Source organism: Lepidothrix coronata, unplaced genomic scaffold (assembly GCF_001604755.1).
Source record: "Lepidothrix coronata isolate B3197 unplaced genomic scaffold, Lepidothrix_coronata-1.0 Scaffold98, whole genome shotgun sequence".
Classification (NCBI taxonomy): Eukaryota; Metazoa; Chordata; class Aves; order Passeriformes; family Pipridae; genus Lepidothrix; species Lepidothrix coronata.
Window position 1 is genome coordinate 2,552,491 of NW_016690278.1, and position 22,941 is coordinate 2,575,431.

Below are 22,941 nucleotides of genomic sequence, written 5' to 3' on the forward strand. Positions count from 1 at the left end.
TGTGAAGTGACTGCTGCTGCTCTCCCCAGGATTTTCTCACCCAGCAGAACACCTCAGGCAGGGAGTACTTGTGATTCAATGTTTTTGTCGGTCTTGGCACTTAAAAAATGTGTATTTTGAGGAGTGTGACTGAAAGCTGTTTTTCCCAGAAACCTGATTGATGCTTCAAAACTTAATGTCCGTGAAATATTGCAATGGTGTTTTCAAGGACTTGCCAAAGCATTTTGAAATATCCTTGAAGATATAATTCATCTGTGACTGTGCCAAATGAATAATGAAATTTCATTATTAAAAAGAAACACTAGAAGGTGACCATAATTTCTGTTGTGTTTAATTCAGTGATAACTATACTGTCTGTTCAGTGTATTCCTATCTGTTATGTAAATATCTGGATGCATACTTAGGAACCTAAAATTAAATTTCTCTTTTACAGAATGTTAGCAGGCATCTCTCTTGTCTGAGATCTGTAGCTAGACCAGGCTAGTTATGGTCTGGGTGGACTTAGAGCCAGAGATAAAGCTACATTAAGTTTGCTACAGAGACTGACCTGAAAGAAACCAATAGAGGAAATCAGTCTGGTTAGGTCAGAGCAGGTAATCTCTCTGAGCTATTAGGAGAAACCACAGGGGAAACAAAACGGATTTTTCTTTTATCTGAAGATAATGACATCTTCATGTGCAGTAGTCAAAATACATCTTTGCAGTTCCCATTGGTACTTGCCTTAGAAATAGCCATTACCTTGATTGCTGCCAGCTTCTGGTATTTTTCATCTGCTCTTCCCCCCGCCTTTGTTTTCACTGAAAGTATTCTATTTAAAACTTAATCCTTTGCTCGTGATTTTCCTGAAGCATGTTGTACCATGCTAGTTAGAGGCATCTTATGGTTAAAGCAATTCTGTACCCGCAGGTCTTTGGGAACCTGGGTATGTTAGTGTTGAATGTCATTTTTTTATTGACTTGAGTAAAAGTGCATTATGACCAGTTTTAGATAGTCATCCACCTCTATTCTACCTTGTTACCAGAACTGTCCATCAGGGTTGCCTTGTGTTGGAAATGGATCCTCTAGTTAGAATGAAGTTGTTTCCTTGATAGAAAGTGGCTGCATGTGGAGTCCTCCAGTACTGTGTTGTGTTATTCATTACATTAATAAACCATTTGGAAAGGGGAAGAAACATTGAGGTAATAAATAATCTGCTTAATTATTTAGAATTACATGGAAAAAACCCTGCTATTTATCAATTGCAGTGGAATAAGGTGTCAAATCAAAAGGAATTCCCCCAGAATGAAGGGGTGGGAAACAACCATCGTTATGCTTATAGTGTTTTAATTTAAAATGGCTATTTGTACTTGGGAAAGAGATTGTGAAGCTACCGAGGATCACAAGAGGATTAGGTGGAGGCATAGCATTGTCCAAAAGTGTAATGTTTATTAATTGTGAAGAGGGACTGTGTTTTGTGTAAACTCATGCTCTGTTGGCATCATAAAGCCTGTGTTCTGGCCCTTCCTTGACAATTTTTTTTTTTTAAACTTATGCACAAACACACATATTTGTATATTTCCAGTATGTATACACATACTGTATGTGTATACAAGGGTAACAAGGATTATCATAAAAAAAGACCAGATTCTTCTGCCTGGAAAAGAGAAAACTATCAGGAACAATAAGGTCATTGAAAGCAGGAATAGCTTAAAAGAAGGTTAAAAAATTATTATTCTATGATCTCATAACCTGACTATTGTGAAAATAGAGGTCAAAAATGAGTCACTAATCATGAAAGAGCCAGATTTTTCTCCACACAAATTGGTTGATTTACAAAACTTATTGCCATGAGGATATTTTAGATACATAAAAGATAAACTCTTAGAATAGTACTGTTTAGATATTTAGTAGCAGGTTAGTACTCAAGAATGTCCTTGACCTCTAAGTGGTGCAGAGCTAAAGATACAGTGGGAGAAACATCTGCTACTTGACTAGATGGATTTTAATTTGATTCCAGAGTAGATGGTTTTATTTAGCACAGGGAGAAATATGAGTGGAGGAATTGGTAAATTAATATTTGCATTCACATTTCTGTACTGTTAATACAAATGGGGAAAAGTGAAGAGTATTGTCTTGGTTTTTTAATTACAATTGAAAAGACACATGCAAATTCTGAATCTAGGGGCTTTTTTTGTGGTTTTGTTTTGTTTTGTTTTGTTTGTTTGTTTGTTTGTTTTACATACTGTTAGTTGTAAGAGCAACTGTGCTTAACCATCACAGTTGTTCTCTTTGTGGTCTTCAATTCTAGAGACATTTGAGGATCTAACTAGTGGGGTTTTATTTTGGGTCTTTCTTGGAACACACTTGCAGGCGCTAGAAAATATGTTCCGTTCAGTCCCACATAATTTATGAAAGCAAGCTATAATTTCTCCTGCCCTTTGATGCTTGTTTTAAAAAAGTGGTAGTATGTCTTTGTGCAACAACTGGAAGTATAGATATACAAAAACCTTACTTTCCTTCCTTTAAAACACACACTGTGTTTCTGGAAGGGACCAGTGGATAGATCTAGAGAATGAAGCTTGCTTTCTTTTGCTGAGAACAACTCTGTCATACTAATCTGAGAAGTCCTGACTTCAGAGTGGTTTGTCCTATGCCTTTTTGCTCATCTCAAGGCATTACTATTTTGCTAGGTTCTGCTAGGGCCTAGAAATCAGGCTTTTACGTATTAAGGTTCAGCTCTGTCCTCATTTGGCCTTCTGGTGCTATTCCTGCACAATTTGTGAGAGGCATAGCTGCCACATTTAGCTATGTCTGTGCAGTCCTCTGGTGTTTCTATTTTACTGCTAGTTAACACCCTATTCAAGCTTATGGCTAAGAAGTGGAGTTCTTGTTTTCTCGCTCATTTCCAGCTCTGGTGCCAATCTGTACATAACTAAATGCTACTTCATTCCTAAATGAAGCATCAAATATGATCAAATATGTCTGCTCTTGGAATGTTTTTGTTGTTCTGAAAATGCATATGTTAACAGGGAATTTATACAAGCCTAAACTTTACATGTGCTTAATGCTTGCGTTGAGTAGAATTACTTCCTATAGTTGTAGACATGTTATAATTACTATTGTCAGACATAGCAGTCTAAGGACGAAAAAGGTCTGGTCAACATCAGTGTAGTTCCTTTTATGATGAGCTGAACTTTTTTACACTTTCATGAAGAGAGGGTCAGGTTGTTACTTGCCATAGGCACACTTTTTCTGAGGTCATGCAGCAGCGTTCTCTGTTACTGGCAGAACGTCCACTACTTCTGTGGAAGCAGCATTTGGCATCCTACCAGTTCTGTGGTTTTGGGCTGTGGAATTTGCAGCAGCCAGATGCATGACACCATGTCTTAAGCTCCCACTTTTTTGTGCTGGTCCATAATATCCAATTATTGGTAGTGTACCGAGTTGTCTGTTGTCTCATTGCATGAAGCTTTGAAGGGATAATGTGGTTCAGATTAAGAGTTTAGAGGTGGTAGAGTTTGACAGACAGATTTGAGGCAAGCTCTGGAGTGAGAAAAGTAGAAAAGAGTTATGAAATTTTACCCTTGTGAGAGTCTGTGAGCCTTCCTGAATACCAGTGAACTCCACCTCTGTCGATATCAGTATCATACTCTAGCCTATATCGCATGGATTGGTCAAGTATAATCATCTGTGAGTCATGTGTTCACAATGTTAGCTAAGTTCTCATTGGTGACAGTCACAAAACACCCAGAACTCAAGAAGAATTAGGACTGGGCTGAAAGTCGGAGGTGAAGAGTCACGATGCAAACAGTCTCACTCCTGCTAACATTTCTGCACATTTCTGTGTCTGTGATTACCTGGGATTTGATTCCTGTGTTAGAGAACATAAGGTAATGGTGGCTTAACAGGATGTTACTTGCTAAAGAGAGAACATTTAAAATGGAATAAGATTATGTTTTTTATATATAGTCTCTGCTGTTCTTTTAGAAGTCAATTTTCAGTCATCATAGAATCATAGAATATCCTGAGTTGAAAGGGACCCACAAAGATTGTCATGTCCAATTCCTGGCCCAGCACAGGACACCCCAAGACTCACACCAGGTGCCTGAGAGCAATGTACAAACACTTCTTGGACTCCAGCAGATGTGGTGCCTTGGCCACTGCCCTGGGAAGCCTGTTCCAGTGCCCAGCCACCCTCTGGGGGAAAAACCTTTTTCTAATGTCCAACCTAAACCTCCACTGACACAATTTCAGGACCCTTGGGTCCTGTCATTGGTCACCACAGAGAAGACATCAGTGCCTGCCCCTCCACTTCCCCTCATAGCTGTAGATGCTATGAGATCTTTCAGTCTCCTCCAGACTGAGCAAGCCAACAAACTTACTTACCATAACTTCAAGTCCTGAGTCCATCTGTATGCTGGACATTTTGTCCAGCAGGATCTTGTGAGAGACAGTATTGAAGGTTTTACTGAAATCCAAAAAGGTTGCGTCAGCTGGCTTTCCTTGATCAACTAGGTGGGTTACTTTGTCATAAAAGGAAATTAGTTTTGACATGCAAGACTTTCCTGTCATGAAGCCAAGCTGGCTGTGACTGGTAAATGCATTGTCTTTCAGTTGCTTTTCAATAACTTCTAGAATAATCTTCTCCAGTTACCAGCCACTGAAGTGAGACTAACAGGTCTGTAGTTTACAGAGTCATCCATCCTTCTTGCCCTTCTTGAAAACTGGGACAATGTTAGCCAGCTTTTAGTTGAGTGGGTGCTCCCATCCATAAGACCGTTCAAAAAATCATCAGGACAGGCCTCGCAATGACATCAGCCAGTTCTTTGATTCTTGGATGAATCCCATCATGAAGCCCCATAGTCTTATAGGGACTCTGGAGCAGCAGATCCCACAATGATAAGCAACTGCTTATCATTCTGGGAGTTTATCATTCTCCCAGCCATGGTCCTCTAGCTCTGGGCACAGAGACCCTCTTAGCCCATCATCAGTTGAAGACAGAGGCAAAGAAACATTAAATGTGTCAGATGTGTGCTCATGTCACATGTGCACAATACATGCATAGTGTCAGTCAGACTCAGAGTGGTGAGACTGTGACTGTATATGGAAGGTCATATTAGTTACGTTATCAAAACTGTGGTTTCTAGTCTCTCTTTGCTGTGTGTCTGTGAAGACGGATTTATGGAGCTGCTTGGAGCCATGCCTTAAACAGAAGATACTTCTGAACTCCTAAGGTGACTGTTCTGCTCCTGGTACTGAAGCTATCCCAGGTATCTCTGCGTAGTTCTTTATCTATCTGCTTAAATCCTTGACTCTGAATATGAGTCCATGTTTCTAGATCTGAAAGTAAGGACAGTTTTAGTCCCCGTTAATAAGTGTTGATAGATGGGTAGACAATGCTGAGCTACCAGAATGGGATCCAAAACTCCCGGTGTGCTTTTCACTACTGTAATTCAGGCACTAAATGTCAGTGGTTCCCACTGTGAAGCTGCTTCTCTTACTGGATGACTTAGGAAGTCTTAGCCATTTCTCAGGCTGTAAACTCTTGATAGTGATGCTTCTTTAGCAGGCGTTTGTGTATTTGTTTACAACACAGCAAATACAGGAAGGAGAGCTGTATTGGAACTCTAGTCTTAGAAGTGTTTTTATCTAACTACCTCAAGTTATTTTGGACCTTCCTATTTACTGCACTGATGTGGAAAGGGTGTTATGTCTTGTTCTGTGTGCTGTGTCTTCTGAGCACAGAAGACCTTTAAAAATTTGCCTTCTCAGTTGGAAAGAATCTTTGAAGTAAGAGTCCTGGCTTTCTACAGCATCTTTATATAATTTTTGCTTAATATAGCTGTTTTGTAGGAATGCCAGAGGTAATGGCTGTTCAACGCCTCACTAATCCAAGCCTAGGCAAAAAGGAAAGGAAACTTAGGAAAGAAGTTCCTGTGCTAAGGTTCAAAGTTTGTCTTTTGAGATACTTTTCTCCAGTCATGGCTCCAATACATTCTAATGACTGGAGTGACTCTATTCACCGAAAAGAAACTGTGGAACAGAAGCTGTGCTGTGTCTCTGGGGTACCACTCTGTAGGTGAAACCACCAAATGCAGCATTGTGGGACCAGTTGACTCTGTGTGCTCACCAGCATCCCAACAACTGATGCTCTGCATAGTTTTGAGGTATTTTTCTTTAAGGTTACATTTTGGGATCTGAAATCCATTCCTTGAAGGACAGTTTGCTGTCATTTGCCTAATGGTTTCTCCAGAAGAAATATATACATTGCTGTAGAAAGCAAAGAATGTATTACTTTAATTTTTTTAGTCAGTTTCTCTGTATCCTACTCATAATGTTTTTGAAATTTTTTTGAGTGGTAATAATTTAGGAATAAAAGTCATGTCTTTGGTGAACTATTTATCTCTGCAAGATAGAAGACTCGAATGCTTCTTTGAACTTTTGTAGGCCTTGAAAGTTCGAACAGCAATAATAAGACTGGCTGTCCTAAGACAGCCTCTACAAACCCAGAATAAAAATATGGAGTGGAAGGTTTGACAAAGCAATTCATTCTCACCCCTCTCACCTTAAAAAATGCAAACTTTTTTTTACTGAAGAATGTTATTTAAAGAGAACGAAGGTTCTCTTTTCTTAAAAAATTGGTTGAAGTTTAATGTAAAGGGACATTACTCAAGCACAAAGTTTGGGTTCTAAAACTCTCATACATAGTATTAGAGAAGGCAGAAGGTTTTCAGAATTTTCAGAAAGATATACTTATGGGGATAGTTTCTGCCTAATTATGTAGGACAAAAGGACAAATCTCGTGGGTACTATTTCAGCTATGGGACTGGTAGTTTCTTTAAATACGGGGTGGTTAATGTCCCTTGTTTGATAAACTCCATGAAAATGGTTTTCTTCTTGACTGTGAGTCTAAAGAAGCACACTGTGTGAGGTAGGCAGCTGAAGGGAAGAGGTCCAGAGGAGCCTCAGGAGCAGTTCCCAGGCAAAAGATGAGAGTGGCAGCCTGAGTTGTCCACTGCTCCAGGGCATGACAGGAGGGAATAAGCCATTGGGTTCCAGAGGGACCTGACAAGCTGTCTCCAGCTTCCTCCGCAGGCTGGGGTGGTATTGGATTACACTGGTCTGCAGGTCCTACTGGAATGGCTTGTGACCTGTATGCAGATCAAGGTCTGGCATTTGGTTTTGCTTGGCTTATGTTTGTGATCCAAACAGTCTTCAGATACACATTTGTGCAAATCCTACCCTTTTTCTCTCCTGCTTGAACTGCTGGAATTTGAAATGCATGGGTATCCACAGATCAGCCCTGTCCCTTAGGCTTGTTTGGGTGTGGGGGCCTTTGCATAGGATACTTAAAAACATGCAGCACATCCTGATTCCTCCTTGTTCTCGTTACAGAGTCATAGATTCACAGAATAGAACCACAGAATCATTTAGGTTGGAAAACAGCCTTAAAATCATCAAGTCCAACAGGAAACCCAGCACTGTCAACCTTGTACTTAAGCTCCACATTTACATATCTTCTAAATACCTCCACGGGTGGTGGCTCAAATACTTCCCTGGGCAACCTATTCCAATGTTTGATGACCCTTTTGGTGAAGAAATTTCTCGTAATACCCAATCTAAACTTCCCCTGGCACTACTTGAGGCCATTTCCTCTTGTCTTGTTGATTGTTACCTCAGAAAAGAGACTGACCCCCACTTGGCTACAACCTCCTTACAGGTGGTTGTAGAGAGTGATAAGGTCCCCCTGAGCCTTCTTTTCTCCAGGATAAACTACCTCAGTTCCCTAAGTTGCTCCTCATATGACCCGTGCTCCAGACCCTTCACCATCTCCACTGCCTTTCTCTGGACACACTCCAGCACCTCAGGGTCTTTCTTGAAGTAATGGGCCCAGAACTGAACACAGGGTTCAAGGTGCAGCCTCACTAGTGCTGAGTACAGGGGGATGATCACTGCCCTGGTCCTGCTGGCCACAGTATTGCTGATACAGGCCAGGATGCCGTCTGGGCATCTGTATCTGGGCACCGTGCATGCCCATGTTCAGCCAGCTGTCAACCATCTCTATAACTTAGGTGTTGGCCTATATTCAAAGCAAAATAAATGTAAATATCTGCAATCTTCTCTTTCCTTCTGTTTTTAAGATAATCTTGTGACACTCCCTACTGTTGCCTCTCCATCAAGTTATGGAGTTGTTAGCAAATTCACTTAATCCAAAAGTTTTCATACCTACAAGAATTTTTGCAGCAGTGTAGAGCCTTCTCTCCAAATTCTGACAAAATATTTTAGTTACTACATTTAAAACTACTACGTAAGGAATGTTGTTTTGTCTGTCTGTTTATCTGATGTCATGTTTTCCATGTAAAAAAGTAGAGGCATATAAATAGTGTAATTGAAAATATATTTCATGTGTTTTACCCGATACCTTCTCTTTGCAGGAACTCTAGCTTTCTTCAGTGGTGCATTTGATGTTTTGCACTGGCTCTCAAAAACTACTTTGTAGAAGTGGTATTTAAGTAGTGTTCCAGAGACTGCATGAGATAGCCTGCTCAGCTGCTCTGTCTCTTCTCTTTCAGTCTGTAAATATAAAAGGTCTCTTCATAGAGGTAGAAATGTAGCAATGGTAAACAAAGGTTCTGCAAATAATATTCTGCAGTTTCTACAATTAATACTTCTGTTTAGTGTAACACAGGCTAAGATAAAACTATTTGTCAGAAGTCTTGGTTTATTTTGGGTAGTAGTGTGTATGTATTATCTGGACCTGGTTTGTAGAATTCTCTTCTACAGAGTATTTCTGAAGAGGAGTATTTAATAATGGACAGAATTGAATATTTATATTGATGACCAAGATTAAGATAAGTCCTTATTAAGATAAGTCCTTATTAAGATAAGTCCTTAGTTTATTACAAAGGGAAAAAGGACACTAAAAACTATGTACTCAGGGCACTTGCACTAGGAAATAAGCAATCTATTAGCAAACAAGCTTGGGAGGAAACTCATATTTGGATAGGCAGCTTATATCATTGGAGACTTTCTTACCTCTGCAATTTCTGAGATACCAGTGCTACAGTCTGATTTAGCAGTTGCTGTATTCCTAGAAGCATTGGGTCAGATCTTCAGTGTCTTAATTGTAGATAAATGGAAGGAAATCTCTCCTAGCTAAGGTACTTCCATTAGGCAAGAGTCAGATATAAAGAAAAAATTAAATTATGTTTGAATTTTGTTATAGGCAACTTGATCTTTATTGTGCTCAACCAATTTGTTTATGGAGAGAGTTCAGCTTTGTTAGAAGATCTGGATATCTAATGCATAGCTTCTGTTATTTTTCAGCCAGCTTTCTAATTTCATCAGTTTTAGTTCTTTGTTCCTCTCCCTGAAATCTCTAGATCAGTTGTATTGTGAAAACATGAAAAAAAAACCAACCCAAAGTCAAGAATATTTTCTTTCTGTTGTGACTGTTGTGTCATGCAATGTTCATGCATTAAAAATGATCAAAAAAAAATCATGGTGGAATAGCAGGGGATGGTGACTTCGAAGTACTTTGTCTCCTTCTCTTTTACACTGCAATGTGAATTAGGCTTTTTCACTCAAATACCCAAACTTATGAAAACCCTAAGCTAGGTAGAGAGTGTCATTCTGTTTCACTGAAGACTGTGTTGAGTTTGATTCACTGCTACATTACAGGAGGAACTGCAGCAAAACCTCCTGGTAATAACATGAAGGGCTGCAGAATCAGGACCTGTATCAGTTTTAATGCTGTTTGCAAAGAATGTGAATGTTGGATTTTTTCCCCACGTCAATATTTTTTTTCCTTTTCAACAGGATCTACTCTGTGTAGCTATGAACTGCAGTCATCAGAATATACTACAGACCCAAGGGCTGCCAAGTTATGTCCTAAATATCCTGTTCCAGAGAGGTAATATTAACATCTTGTCTGATTGGGGATGGAGGGAGCAGAGATTTGGTTTGATTGTGACAGTTCTTTAGAAAATACACAGCACACATTTACTCTTACCAGATGTTTTAGTGTATTTTTTTAGAGGTTGTGAAAGTAACTCTTAAAGAAAAACCCAAACTATCTGTGCATGTGTTACTGAGGGTATTGAGCTGGTATCTGCAGGTTCTCTTCTGTCTCATGTGACTGACATTGTACGGTATCAGCTGCTTTACTGCCTTTCACCCTATCTATAGCCAGCTGCCTGTCAGCAATGCAGATCAGAGACAATTACGAAACACTTTTAATCTTCGGGAGGAGAAAGTATATAGGGACACACAGCTCTCTGCAGCATTCACTTCTACCTTACCTCAGCCAGCCAGATGAAAATTGCTTCATTTTTTACTCTTTTAGTCCCCAAATGATTAGAGGATAGCCAAACACCAAAGAGATGACTGTATTTTATTAACAGATCATTTTGAATTTTATTGTTTTAAATATTATGTTAGACTGCTTTTTGTGAAATAGGATAGAAAAGTTGATAGCTTAATAAACTCTTCTAGCTGTGCCTGCTGGACCTGTGGAGATGAGTGTTGCTGAGAAAAGAAGTGATCTGTAAGCTGTTGTGCACACCCTTCTGTCAGTAACTCCACTAACTCAAGAAGAACCATGTTGTGTTTTCTCGAAGTTTAGCTTCTCAAACATGCTCATTAGTGGGTTGTAACTGCAAGTCTTTTCCTATGAATAGTTTTCTGTTACGGTTTTAGTAAATATTGTGTTCGTGTCAGTTCTAGAAACTCTGATTTGAAGTCTTTCTTGTTTACATGTTAGTGTCTCCAGTGAATATTTTTTTATATTGTAGTGACAATTAGTGGAATCTGAAATATTAACTGTTTTTTTACTATTCCCCACAGTAGATTCATGTTCCATGCAGCTAACCAGCTGTTATAGCAGTAATACAAAACCAAATGAAAACTTCAGTGCCAGCTTGCATACTGAAAAGGCTTGTTAGTCTTAATTTTTGCCAGAATGATATTGACTTTTCTCATTGTGTGTTCCCATGTCGTTCAGTCTCAATGAATATGGCTTAATAAGAAAACAGAAGGATAGAACAATGTGTCAGAGCTCTAATGATGCTATTTAAATTCCTCACAGAAATGACCCTAAGTTATTTTAAAAAAACCTATTGTGTAAAGTGGAGTATTTTCCATTTTTCTATGTGATATTACTAAAATGTACACTATGTTTGAGTATTTTTGAGATTGAAAAGTCTGAATTTAGTATCCTAAGATACTAAATCTTTTTTGTCCTAAGACAAAAAAGGCCAACATTGTATCTGTAAAGCACCTTTCTTCAGGTTTTTATAGTTAAATTATTTGAGTAAGTTAGTTAATTTGGAGGAGGAATGAAATAAGTCATTTGTTGAGACAACCAAATGAAAACCCAACACCTTGTAGACTGAGGCACTCAGGAGAACTTACCTAACACTCAGTCTTGATCTGTATCTTGGTTTAACCCCAGCCAGCAACCAAGCACCATACAGCTACTTGCTCACTCCCCCATCAGTAAAATCGGGCAGAGAATCAGAAGGGTGAAAGTGAGAAAAGCTGTGGGTCCACACAGGCAAACAAAGGAAAACAAGGAATTAATTCACTGCTTCCCATGGGCAGGCAGGTGTTCAACCACCTCCAGGAGAGCAGGGCCACGTCAGTATATAGCACATAATGGTTTTGTGGGAAGACAAACACCATCATTCCAAATATCCCCCCTTTCTTCTTTCTTCCCCCCACTTTATGTGCTGAGCATGATGTCACATGGTCTGGAATATCCCTGTGGTCAGTTGGGGTCACCTGTCCTGGCCGTGTCTCCTCCCAGCCTCCCATGCACCCCCAAATCCCTCCCTACTGTGGCAGTACAAAAAGCAGAAAAGGCCTTGGCTCTGTGCAAGCCCTGCTCAGCAATAACAAAAACATCTCTGTATTATCAACCCTGTGTTCAGCACAAATCCAAAACACAGCCCCCTGCTAGCCACTGCCAAGAAAATTAACTGTACCCCGGCTGAAACCAGCACAATCTGCCAAGAGTTATGAACTATCTGATTCCCATGATGTCCATGGGAGGGAGGTACCATATGGTGTAAGGACTGTCCCTTGATGTTTTCTGTTTGATGACCAGACTTCTCTCACACCCTTCAGTTGAGGCTCTCAATGGATTCTTACCCTCCAGCTTCAAGGCATTATGTCCAACTTTGACAGAGCAGTGTGGTCAGCGATACATGTTTCTTCCAGAAACCATACCCAGCCCGTATCAGCCTCAGGAGAGCATGACTTCACTGTTTTGAGGACCCTGGAGGAAAACCTGTCCAGTCCCTTCAGCAACCAGATGTGTTGAGCTGTGCCAAGGGGCTGCCTTGTAGAGGTTATAAACAGCAGCTAACAGTGGCATTCCAACCAGGCTCCCCTCACACAGGTTGCTGTATTTGCCCAGGGGCAGTAGTGAGAGGAAAAAACTCTCTGGAATCTAGTACTTGAATAATCAGATGTATCTCCTAACTTAATTTGAATATTGCTTTAAAAATACAACTTCTAAGACCATGCGTTCTGGCTTGAACTTTATTCGTTCTTGTTTATGAATAAGCATCGTGTTGCTATTCTTAGAAATTTGTAATTCCTTTTCAGTAGGTAATATACCAAGATATAATCCAGAGGCCATATAAAATAGCATGGGTCATGGAGAATAGATCTATTATTGTATTTTTTATTAAGACACTTCACCTCACATACTCATTCAGTCAGAACCACTGAAGCAGCAACAGATCTCAGGTGGATTTTCAGGAGTCCCATTTGCTCAAGGAAGCTTGTAGAAACCACTAACCTAATTTTTTTATTATTAATTAAAACAAAGTTAGCAATTAATCACGGCACATGAAAATTAGTAACTTAAAATATTTAGTAAAATTGCTATAGGTTAAGGGATATTAGATGAGCAATAATATAAACTGTCATGCAAAAAGCATGTTTTCCTCTGTTGGAATATATTTTGGAAGAGTACTTTAATCCAATTAGTTCTTTTTTTCAAAATGGATGGTTTTATGTATGAATGCAGGAATGACATTCTTTTGCCTACATCCAGCTCAAAATTTGAGTTCTATTACTGATATTGACAACTTCTAAATGCTCTAGGCTTCCTGCAAAACTGTAGCAGTTAACAATTAAATAAACCTCTCAAATTTCAGTCTTTTCCAGTAATACTGCATATAATGAGCTGCAGTACACTGCATATTCCAAAATAGGTTATGTTGTAAGAGGCTGAAAGAATACATGGTCTGCCTTTTAAATGGGGCAGCCATCATTATGAGTTTAATTTGTTTTTTAACAACTGTGACTAATCCACAATTACTTTTTTGCTGTGCTTAACTGCTGTCTTCATTACTACAAAAGTAGACCATCAGTGTGAGCATTTTGGAATGCATTTACATACTCAGCACAGTAAGTTTAGAACAATAAGATTTGCAATCATCACTGACTATAAACAAAAACCTAGGATCTACTAATTACTAAGGTATAGCAGGTGATCATAATTTCTCCCAATTTCTTTACAGAATAATTACACATGAATGGTTTTCAGCATGTCATCCTTTTTCCCCAAAAAACCCAACGTATAGAAAAGATGTGCCTAAGGCAGCTGCTTTACTCACTATGTGTTTTAAATGGTTAAAATTTTGGAAAGGCGTGGGCTTGAAAAATAGTTATTGAGGACAGAAAATTGCTGGTTTATAGGTCATTACTGAAATAGGGAAACTGCAGAAGATTATGTGCTTTGCTGCTACAGTCCACTGAAATCTTTTAAGTAATGAAAATTGGGCAGGGTGAAACAAATACAGAGGTTGGAAGAGAAGACTGACATAATATGAAAGACACTTTCATGAGATCCAATTACAGGAGGGAACATGTAATTCATGTCTGAAATGTAATTGGGAATTGATCAAATGATGTAATAGGCCACTTTGAGATCTGACATAGTTTATGAGCAAGAAAGACAGCTACTTAGTGGGAAACATTTAGAAAATAAAATTACCCACTTTTAAAGTAAAGTTTTTACTGTCTTGTATCTTTCCCTGATGGACTCGACTACAGGTTCTTCCTGGCATTCTGCAAAGTTTAGTGCATAGTCTCAGTAGTTGTTTGGAGGATGCTTCCAAAACAGTTGAAAACAATAGAAGCATCCTTGCGTATTCTGCGTAATTTTAACAAAGTTAATGAAAGTAAACCATGTGATTGTAATCTTTAATACAAGAATGAGTTTAATATGGGGAATGACTAGGAATAAATACATTGGTTTTTCTTGGCAGCAGTTGTAAATGCTGATGTCCTTTAGCACAAAATGTATGCTTTCAAGAAGAGTACTGTTATTCTGTGATTTCTTTTGCTGCATGTAAGGGCCAGTATTTTATTCAAACATGAGTGAAAGGCATTGTTTCAGTTGCTGGTTCACCGCCTGACACTTGAATGAGAGATGTTTAAGTGGAAATAGGAACATACATTTTCTGAGCCTTGTCATTTAATGGTGGGAGGGTAATAATTTCCTGTTGGAATGTATACTCCAGTCTCACAGGGTTATTTGTAAGAACTGCATCACTTCCCATTATGATCATCCTCATTCCAGTGGCACTTGTGCATTCAACGCATGGTTTCTGGTTATGATGTTATGAGGGTGGAATGATTGCATCTATTCACCTTTCATTTGTGTGTTGATGTGGCATTTATATTAAGTAGGAGTAATTTTTTTTTCTGATTTTTTTTTCTTGTGTCACCAGTGCACCTATTCCATTCTTCCATCGCTGTGCTCCTGTGAACATTTCCTGCTATGCCAAGTTTGCAGAGGCCCTGATCACCTTTGTCAGTGACAGTAGTGTCTTACACAGGCTGATTAGTGGAGTTATGACCAGCAAAGAGATTATAATGGGACTTTGCTTGTTATCACTAGGTAATTGTTTTTCTCATTACTAGCTATTTCTTAGTGTACTGCATTAGGAGATTGTTAACACCCTCTACCACAATATGAGCAAAAACCATGTATAATAGCAATGAGCCCTTAGAAATTATTCAGAATGCTTCTTTAAAATTTTATTTGACATCTGGGTAACTTTTTCAGAAGCAATATACATATGCATTCCTGTTTTTATTTCTCTTCCACTGATTACAAGATAGAGGATGTGTGGCTGTTGATTAGCTAACATTAGTTTTGATATGGTTAAGAGAGCATCTCCATTTTCCTAATTTTTATTATAATATTCCCCTTTCCCATTTGCAGTAGTCATCTTCTGCGAATCCAGGTCCAAATAAACCCTTTCCAAATAAAAAGAACAGGGCGAGAAGTCCACAACAGCGCACTCCTGTTGAATGTAGGGAATTTAGTTTGTTTCGTTTAACATATTTGTGCAGGGATATGAGAACTATCAGAGTGAAAACAAGACAGTTAGGTGCCTATTTGTTGTATTGTATGTTCCTTCTTCCCTTTCCCCCAAAATTTAAAACTTCAGGCCTTTAAAATCTGAGCCTTGTCTGAAGAGCTGGAAATTCCCAGGGGTATAGAGGTGCTGAATAGTTTCTGTAGTTGTGAGATGCCTATAGAGTGACACTTTGCACTGGACCAAGTATTGCTTTAACTAAGTCTTGTTGTTTAAGATGGAATGTTACCCACCCACATAAACTGCTTACCTAGTGAGCCTACTTTACTCATACCAAGTATAAAATCTGAAATACTAAAATGGGAGGATCAAGATAGTAGCCATGTATATGAGCAGTGTGTGGTATAGATAGAAGCACTGCAGAGCTCTGCTAGATATAACAGTCCTTTGTTTTCAGTCTGCCTTTGTGGTTAAAAAAAAAAAAAGAGTTGGGGGGAAGGGAAAAAGAAAGGGGACAAAAGAAAGAAAAGAGGATGGTAGATACCATTAAAAAAAAGACACACACACACAAGACCATTGTGTGTGTTCAACTGTAACTGGAAAGCTGTTTATTCTTCTATCTTGATAGCTCCAGTATTTGATAATAACGGTAGAAAGATTGTTCAGAATCTAAAAGCTGCTGGCTCATTAGCAGTGCTACTGTTCAGTGAAGAGTCAGAAGTTAGTACGGAGTTTACATACAGTTAATTTAAAAAATAGTTTGCATAACTTCATAGTTAAACAGAAATTATTTATTTTAAAACAATGGGTTAGACTGTGATTCAGAAAGCCAGGTTCCAGTGGCTTTCATGTAACTGCTGAATACAGACATGTATATATAAAAATATGAATGTGCACTTGTGCACACCACTCACTTAACCTTAGTTAGCTGTAATAGTTTTTTACCCATGACTGGCGTGACATTTTGCAATACATAGGCATCATATTAACTGCACTTGTTTGACAAGTGTATCTGAGTGCAAATTCTGCTCTGGTCCTCAGGAGGTGTGCTCATGTTACCAAACTCGAACTACTATCATGTCTTGCTGTCTGTTTGGTCATTGTCTAAGTACCCCCCTGTCTGTGTGCACGCATTATGTCTTGTATTTAATGTATCATGTAAATGTATTTATGCTCTCTTTGTTTCAATCAACAGTATCAAAGCAGAAGTTGTAAAGGTGCCTAATTTTATTTATTGTTCAGTGAGTTCGTAGGCCTTGGAAAAGAAATCTTTGTGTAAGAATTCTGTTGGAAGGCAGTTGTCATAGCCCAGTGGGAAAATTTGGAAGGCTGTTTCTACTTGAAGTAATTGCTCTGCTTATTTTATTTGTCTTCTTTTGCAGTGTTGTCCATGATTTTGATGGTTATAATAAGGTACATTTCAAGAGTACTTGTCTGGATTGTAACAATTCTTGTCATTCTGGGATCGCTTGGTAAGTCTTGTTTGTCTCCCAGTTTCTGAGTGCCCAGTTCTAATCTTTGTGCTCTGTGTCATCAGGCCAGCTACATCCTGCACAGATCTTGGGCCATGCATTTCCCTTCAGCTTTCGATTGAGTCCCTTTCAAGACACACATCAAAATGCCACCTTAGTAATTGCAGTCCTCTCCCAGAGACTATGTTGCTCCTTGGATATTTGCACTCCCTGCTTGGCAGGCAGGCTTCATGTCAGCCTAGCTCACTAGAGCCCACACAATCAGTGTGGGATATTCTCACAGAACTTGTAGCACAGCCCTAAATGTTGCCTGCAGTTCTTAACCAGCCTTCTAAATATGTCAGCACAGCATCTAGTCCGGGTGTGTCTGGTGGCACGCCCGCCCCATGGGTGTATTCAGGCATGCAGGAATCAAAGGGCAGCTGCTGTTTATGCAGCCTGACATGTTTACAACCCTGACATGTTCATCAACCCCTTCAGTCCTCTTGTGTAGCTCTTTAAGACCTGTTCTTGAAGAGAGAAGGCAAAGGTGCTTTTGTAGCGTTCCTAATCAAATCTCTGTATTTCCATATGACTCAGGAAGACCTGCATGTGAAATGCCATGCTGTATTGGAAGTGGCCAAAAATGATGTAGTTTGCATGAAAATAGGCTTATTTTATCACAATAACTTTAAAATTTGTAAAACTGAAGTTTTCTATTATTGTTACTCAGTAGCTAAGCCAAAATGTATGGGCAGATGACTGAAGGGCAGGAATAAAAGTAGAATAATCATATGAGGAAGAACTAGTGATTTAATTCTTGCAATTCATGTCTGCAAGGGATGAAAAAAAATCAGCAGACCTTCTGTATTTTTTCACAATCGCTTTGTTTTTCTGCTTATTGGTCTCAGGGCCTGTGACCACAGAAAAGAAAAAAAATAAATTTTTTTTTCATTGATATTCTTTTTAGAAGCTGATCAGTTATGCTGAGTGACTTATTGGCATCTGTTACTATATTCTAAAAAGTTTCATCCCATACAGAAACTGAATAAGAACCAATCACTTGTGAGACATACTGCTTGTTCTGTCTTCACTGTTTGTTTAGGAGATGCCAAAAGAGCATTCTTCATTTCAGACCTGAACAGGGTAGCTTCAGCATAAACTTGTGATCACAGAATGTGTAAGGTTGGAAGGGACCACAGAGGCTCATCTGGTACCACCCCCCTGCTGAGCTTATGCCTTTGATTCAGAAATAACAAGAGAACATACTCAAGAGAGAAAAAAGTGTATCAGAGGGGAGAGGTTATATCCCTGAGACCTGTCCTTTAGAAAAGTTCTGTCTCGGAAAGACAGCTAGAATGGGAGAATAATATTCTGACAATAAGACTAGGATTTTGTAACAGTGGTTAGAAGATAGTACCTCACATATTATTAGCCTCCTGTGCTTTTTACTGATGTTTGTCCCACTGCCCTTGACATTATCCGAAACAAGTGTACCTACGTATCATTAACCTGAGGTGTTTTTGCCAGCATTAGGCTGATCCTTCTTGTTTTGATTAGTCTTCCCAGGAATTGTAGACTCCTTGTTTTGTTGTTACTTCACATCATAATCCAGAAGTCCCTCTCTGTTCCCTCTCCTAAATTCTTACTCCCTGCATTATTATACACTTGTATACATACATACATCCACCCATATAATTCTTTATTCCTTTTGTTCCTCTATTACCTGTCTAGTGGGAGCTGTGTTTTTCATTGTTGGGGCTCCTCATGAACTAGTTCTTTCATGCACTTCACCCTAAAACATGGAGTCAAGGTTCTGCAAGTCTCTTAAGTTGTTGTAGTGGGGTGAGACTGTGAAAAGAGGAGGGCAACAGAGGAGAACCGAGCACTTCTCCCTCCCCTGAAGTTCCTGTTGGGTTGAGCATGAGTGCTCTTGAGTATTCTGTACCAGACTAAACTTACAAGAAGGAACTGTTTCATTTCCTTGGGACTAGGTAGTATGACTATGTCATACAGAGGAGATGTCTTTCATTTATCCTTTTTTTCTTTCTCACTAAAACACAGGTGGTACAGGAGTCCTGTGGTGGCTCTATGCTAAGAAACGAATGTCTGCCAGTGCTCTTGAGACTCAAATAGCCAAAGACAATCTTCAGGCTCTCTTGATCTATGCCATTGCAGCTACAGTCTTCACGGTATGCTTTGCTAATGAGTGTACTATTTTTTTGTTCTGACTTCCTTTTGGTCTCTAATTTTTTTTATTCAGGGGAAAGGTTTTTATTGCAGACATTTTTGAACAGTTTATTTCTGCCACAAGTTCTGTTGCAGTGATTTTTTTTTATTTTGTTATTTTATTTTTTTAACTTTCAGGAACTGTTCCCTAATATCTGATTTTGAGTCAGGAGAGACCTTCTAAACCCTGCAGCTACTTTCGACTACTGTAAAATGTCCACAGGGACTTCCAAGAATAGGTACAATATTGGACTGCAAATCCAAAGAGATTTTTCTTAGGTTCCCAGTTCAGAGGTACTTAGTCATTTTAGTGTATCTAAAAGTCCTTAGGACATTCCTACTTCTTGAAATTAGTTGTTCCCAAATTTGTTCCGTTTACAGAAGGATCATTGTGAACTGAAATGCTAACACTGATTATCTTGTTTGGGCCCTGATGTTAATTTCACAGTCACTGACTTTACTTTTAAAAATTGACAATGTTTGACTAACTTCCCAGGAATTGTAGACTCCCTCTTTTGCTCTTCTTCTTGTTTCACATCCTAATCGAAAGGTCCCTCTCTGTTCCCCTTCCTAAATTCTTACTCCCTGCATTTTTATAGATACGTACGTACTACAAGACCACCACAGCATGGTCAGATATAAATGTTAAATTATATTCTTTGTTAAAACTTGCTGATTTCACTGGTTTGTACAACATAATTGGGGATAGAATCTAGTCTAATCTCATCAGCCTAAGGCTGGTGATGATTTCAAATACATAATTATGAGATTGGAATTCCACGAAAGTATAACCTGGAAAATAATTTATCACCAGAAGAAGCTAACAGCGGTTTTACATTTTGATTTTGTGATCTTATAAATGTGTTAAATTTAGCGTGTTTGAATATCCTAGCTTTGTGAAATAATAGCTCGCTTATTTTTCAGTTCTCTAAAATGTGATTTGGAAACTTCTCCCTCTAGGTTATCTTATTCTTGATCATGTTAATAATGCGCAAAAGAGTAGCTCTCACCATTGCCTTGTTCCACGTGGCCGGCAAGGTCTTCATTCACCTGCCACTGCTAGTCTTCCAGCCATTTTGGACATTCTTTGTGCTTATCCTCTTCTGGGCATACTGGATCACAGTCCTGCTTTTCCTTGGTACTACAGGTGAGCATCTGTTGCTTGTTTTAAATAATTTTCACCTAACTTTTGTATGTTTTCGAGCAGAGTTGGCTAAAAAGCATGTGGGAACCTCTAAGAAAAAAAGCCCACCTGTTGTGCTTCTGTTCTCACCTGCTTCACTGACTTCAAAACACTTATTTCGAGAAAGTTATTGTGCATTTGAGTCTGCATTCTCACGTTGTACTTTGTGTGTTAGACTGGCTTTTTATTTTGATGCAAGTTGGCATGTTGCAAACCACAAGACTCTGTTAATACAACTTCTATAACAATTTTTTTCAATAATTCCGTCTAATTTTACACAAGCAAGTTAAAAACAGCATAATCTTGCGGCTGATCTCTCCAAGTAATTGTATGGTAGCCAGTGCTCACACAGATGAAGGCATAGTAATGAAAGGACTGTTCCACAGAATTGCTGTCTCCCGCAATGTAAATATAGTGGAATTCATTTTCAGTTGTTTGTAACTTAGGTTTCCATTATTATTCCACAATTATTAGGGAGATTCTTCTGCTCTTTGTACGCTGTATTCCGAGACTAGCCAATGTATTCTTAATTCCAACCCGCTGTGAAGACCATAAAAGGTGAAAGCTTTGTTTGTGTTCAGAGTCTGACAAGACCTTCTAGAATTAGTCAGTCCTATAGGTCCAAATCTTAGTCACTTCAGCAAAGAAACTTTGCAGTTGCTTTTTAAGATGGGAGATGTCTGCGTTATCTTGCAGTGCGTTGCAGGCGATGCAGACCGCCACTCACTGTTCAAATCTAAGAATTCTGAAATGTGTTGTTTATTGCCGATCCAAAAGTAGCGGAGTTTCAGGTCACAAAGCTATTTCACAATAATACAATATCAGTATCTTTCATATCCCGAGTTCTTTAGTGAGGGTTGGAGGTAACACTTCATGTGTTCTTGTTCTCGTTACTGTTGAAATTTTTAGCTTTCATTACATGCTGTGTGATGTGCAGAAAATGTTGGGCTCTGAAAGTCTCAGCCCTGTGCTTCACTCTCTGAGTCAGGTCACTGCACGGGCACTAAATTTGTAGCAGAATTTAGTCTGATATTATATTTTACTGACAGAACCCTTCAACTAGCCTTGATTCTGTAAAAGCTAATTTATCCTTTTAGCTTATATACACTCATTATCTTCACTGTTATCAGTTAGGAGTGTTCTGAATATACTGTCAGTCTCTGTATGTGATACTGCTATTCACATTAGACAAAGAGTCAGTGAATTTCTGAATGTATGAAATCGTATGTTTAGAATCTCTACAGCTGTTCCATATGTCTGTAAATAGCTTTAGAACTGCAAACATTGTTGAAATACTTGTACAAAGACTTACCATAAGGAAAGCAAAAGTGATTGTTAGTGTTGACAAATAGATGTAAGGAGCTATGAAGTTTAATATTGATTCTTGCTGTGTGAATAATACCGATAGAGCAGCAAACTCAAATTAAGAATGACTGAAGAAGTAGGCTTCTATTATGTTTAACTATAGGGAGTTTTGCCATGTGATGGTGGTTCATTGTGGAAATTTTCACCATGTGGCTGAAAATTAAAGGAAGTGTTGCAGGAGTTTGAGCATGCTCAGAATATTTTTTGTGGCTTTTTTCAAGTGCCATTATACTGATTGTCTCAAAAGCTGTATCTTTTTTAAGAATGATCTTCCTAAACGTGACATTTAAAACTGTTAGTAGAAGCTGGGTGGGTTCTGCTGTAACTGCTTGTGACCTGCTAATGCCATATGCTTCCTTATTTATGGGCTGATGTAAGCACCATCTTCTTTTTTCACCCTCATTTATTTCTAGGTAGTCCTGTCCCAAATGAAGAAGGATTTGTCGAATTTCGGATGGTAGGTCCTTTGAAATACATGTGGTGGTACCATGCAGTAGGACTCATCTGGATCAGCGAGTTTATCCTAGCCTGTCAGCAGATGACAGTAGCAGGGGCTGTTGTGACATACTATTTTACAAGGTAAGGACAACTTAGATAGCTCTACCAGGAGTTGCCTAGACATTGATTTTGCAGAAATAATGAGGGACAGAGGTCCTGGGGAGAATACTTGTTTCTGTCATGAAAGCTGGGGAGTCATTAAATGGTCTTGACTCTTTTTAAATCACATGAAGTCCTAAAATACGTGTTTTGCCGATTATAGATGGTGTCCTTGACATTTAGGACTTGAAGTCTCATTTGCCTTGTAACTTGTGCACGTTGTACAGGCATGGATGGTTGTTTACAAAGCAGGATGCACCTGGAAGGTCATCTGTGTTGCTAATAATTAATGCTGATAAATTCTGTAGAGATTAAAAAAATATTGACAGCATCTGATTATTATTTTAATTGCAAAAGAGTGCCCTTTAAATTATTTACAGTGCTTCATTGATCTTCATTATTCTTTCTTTCACAGGATTACTTGAGGTCTTATTAGATTCATCACTTACATATTGATTATGTCAAGATTATATAAAAATAAAAAATGATATGAACTATATGTGCATTAAAGCTCCATATTTCATTGCTAAATTTGTGAACTAAACTGTGTATCAGGGCTGTACTTCGTGCTGGCTGTTCTGCATGTATCTGCTGGCTGTCCAAGAAAGAAATACTAATTATTAGGCAATGGTTTTACAAAGCAAGAATTGTGCTTTACAGAGCTAATTTCAGAATTGCAGACTTAGATTTAGCCTCTAGTATCTGAAAACATTTTGAATTTAATATTGCTTAAAATTTTATCTTTAATAAGTCACTAATATGTGGCTTAAATAGCCATTTAGGACCCAGGTTTTTC

General features: G+C 38.7%; 1 protein-coding gene across 5 annotated transcripts in view; it reads left to right on the forward strand.

Annotated features, from left to right (window-relative positions):
* The window catches only part of SLC44A1 (solute carrier family 44 member 1), a 74,234-nt gene that overhangs the window by 31,432 nt on the left and 19,861 nt on the right, over positions 1–22,941 (forward strand). For all 5 annotated transcript variants that reach the window (XR_001876114.1, XM_017822520.1, XM_017822521.1 and 2 more), the window contains exons 5-10: positions 9,799–9,892; positions 14,727–14,896; positions 16,703–16,792; positions 18,836–18,963; positions 19,961–20,147; positions 21,962–22,127. Coding sequence is in view for 4 of the 5 variants with exons in the window: in XM_017822520.1 (XP_017678009.1) it covers positions 9,799–9,892; positions 14,727–14,896; positions 16,703–16,792; positions 18,836–18,963; positions 19,961–20,147; positions 21,962–22,127 (835 nt within the window). In the remaining variant the exon portion in view is untranslated. The remainder of the gene's footprint in view (positions 1–9,798; positions 9,893–14,726; positions 14,897–16,702; positions 16,793–18,835; positions 18,964–19,960; positions 20,148–21,961; positions 22,128–22,941) is intronic.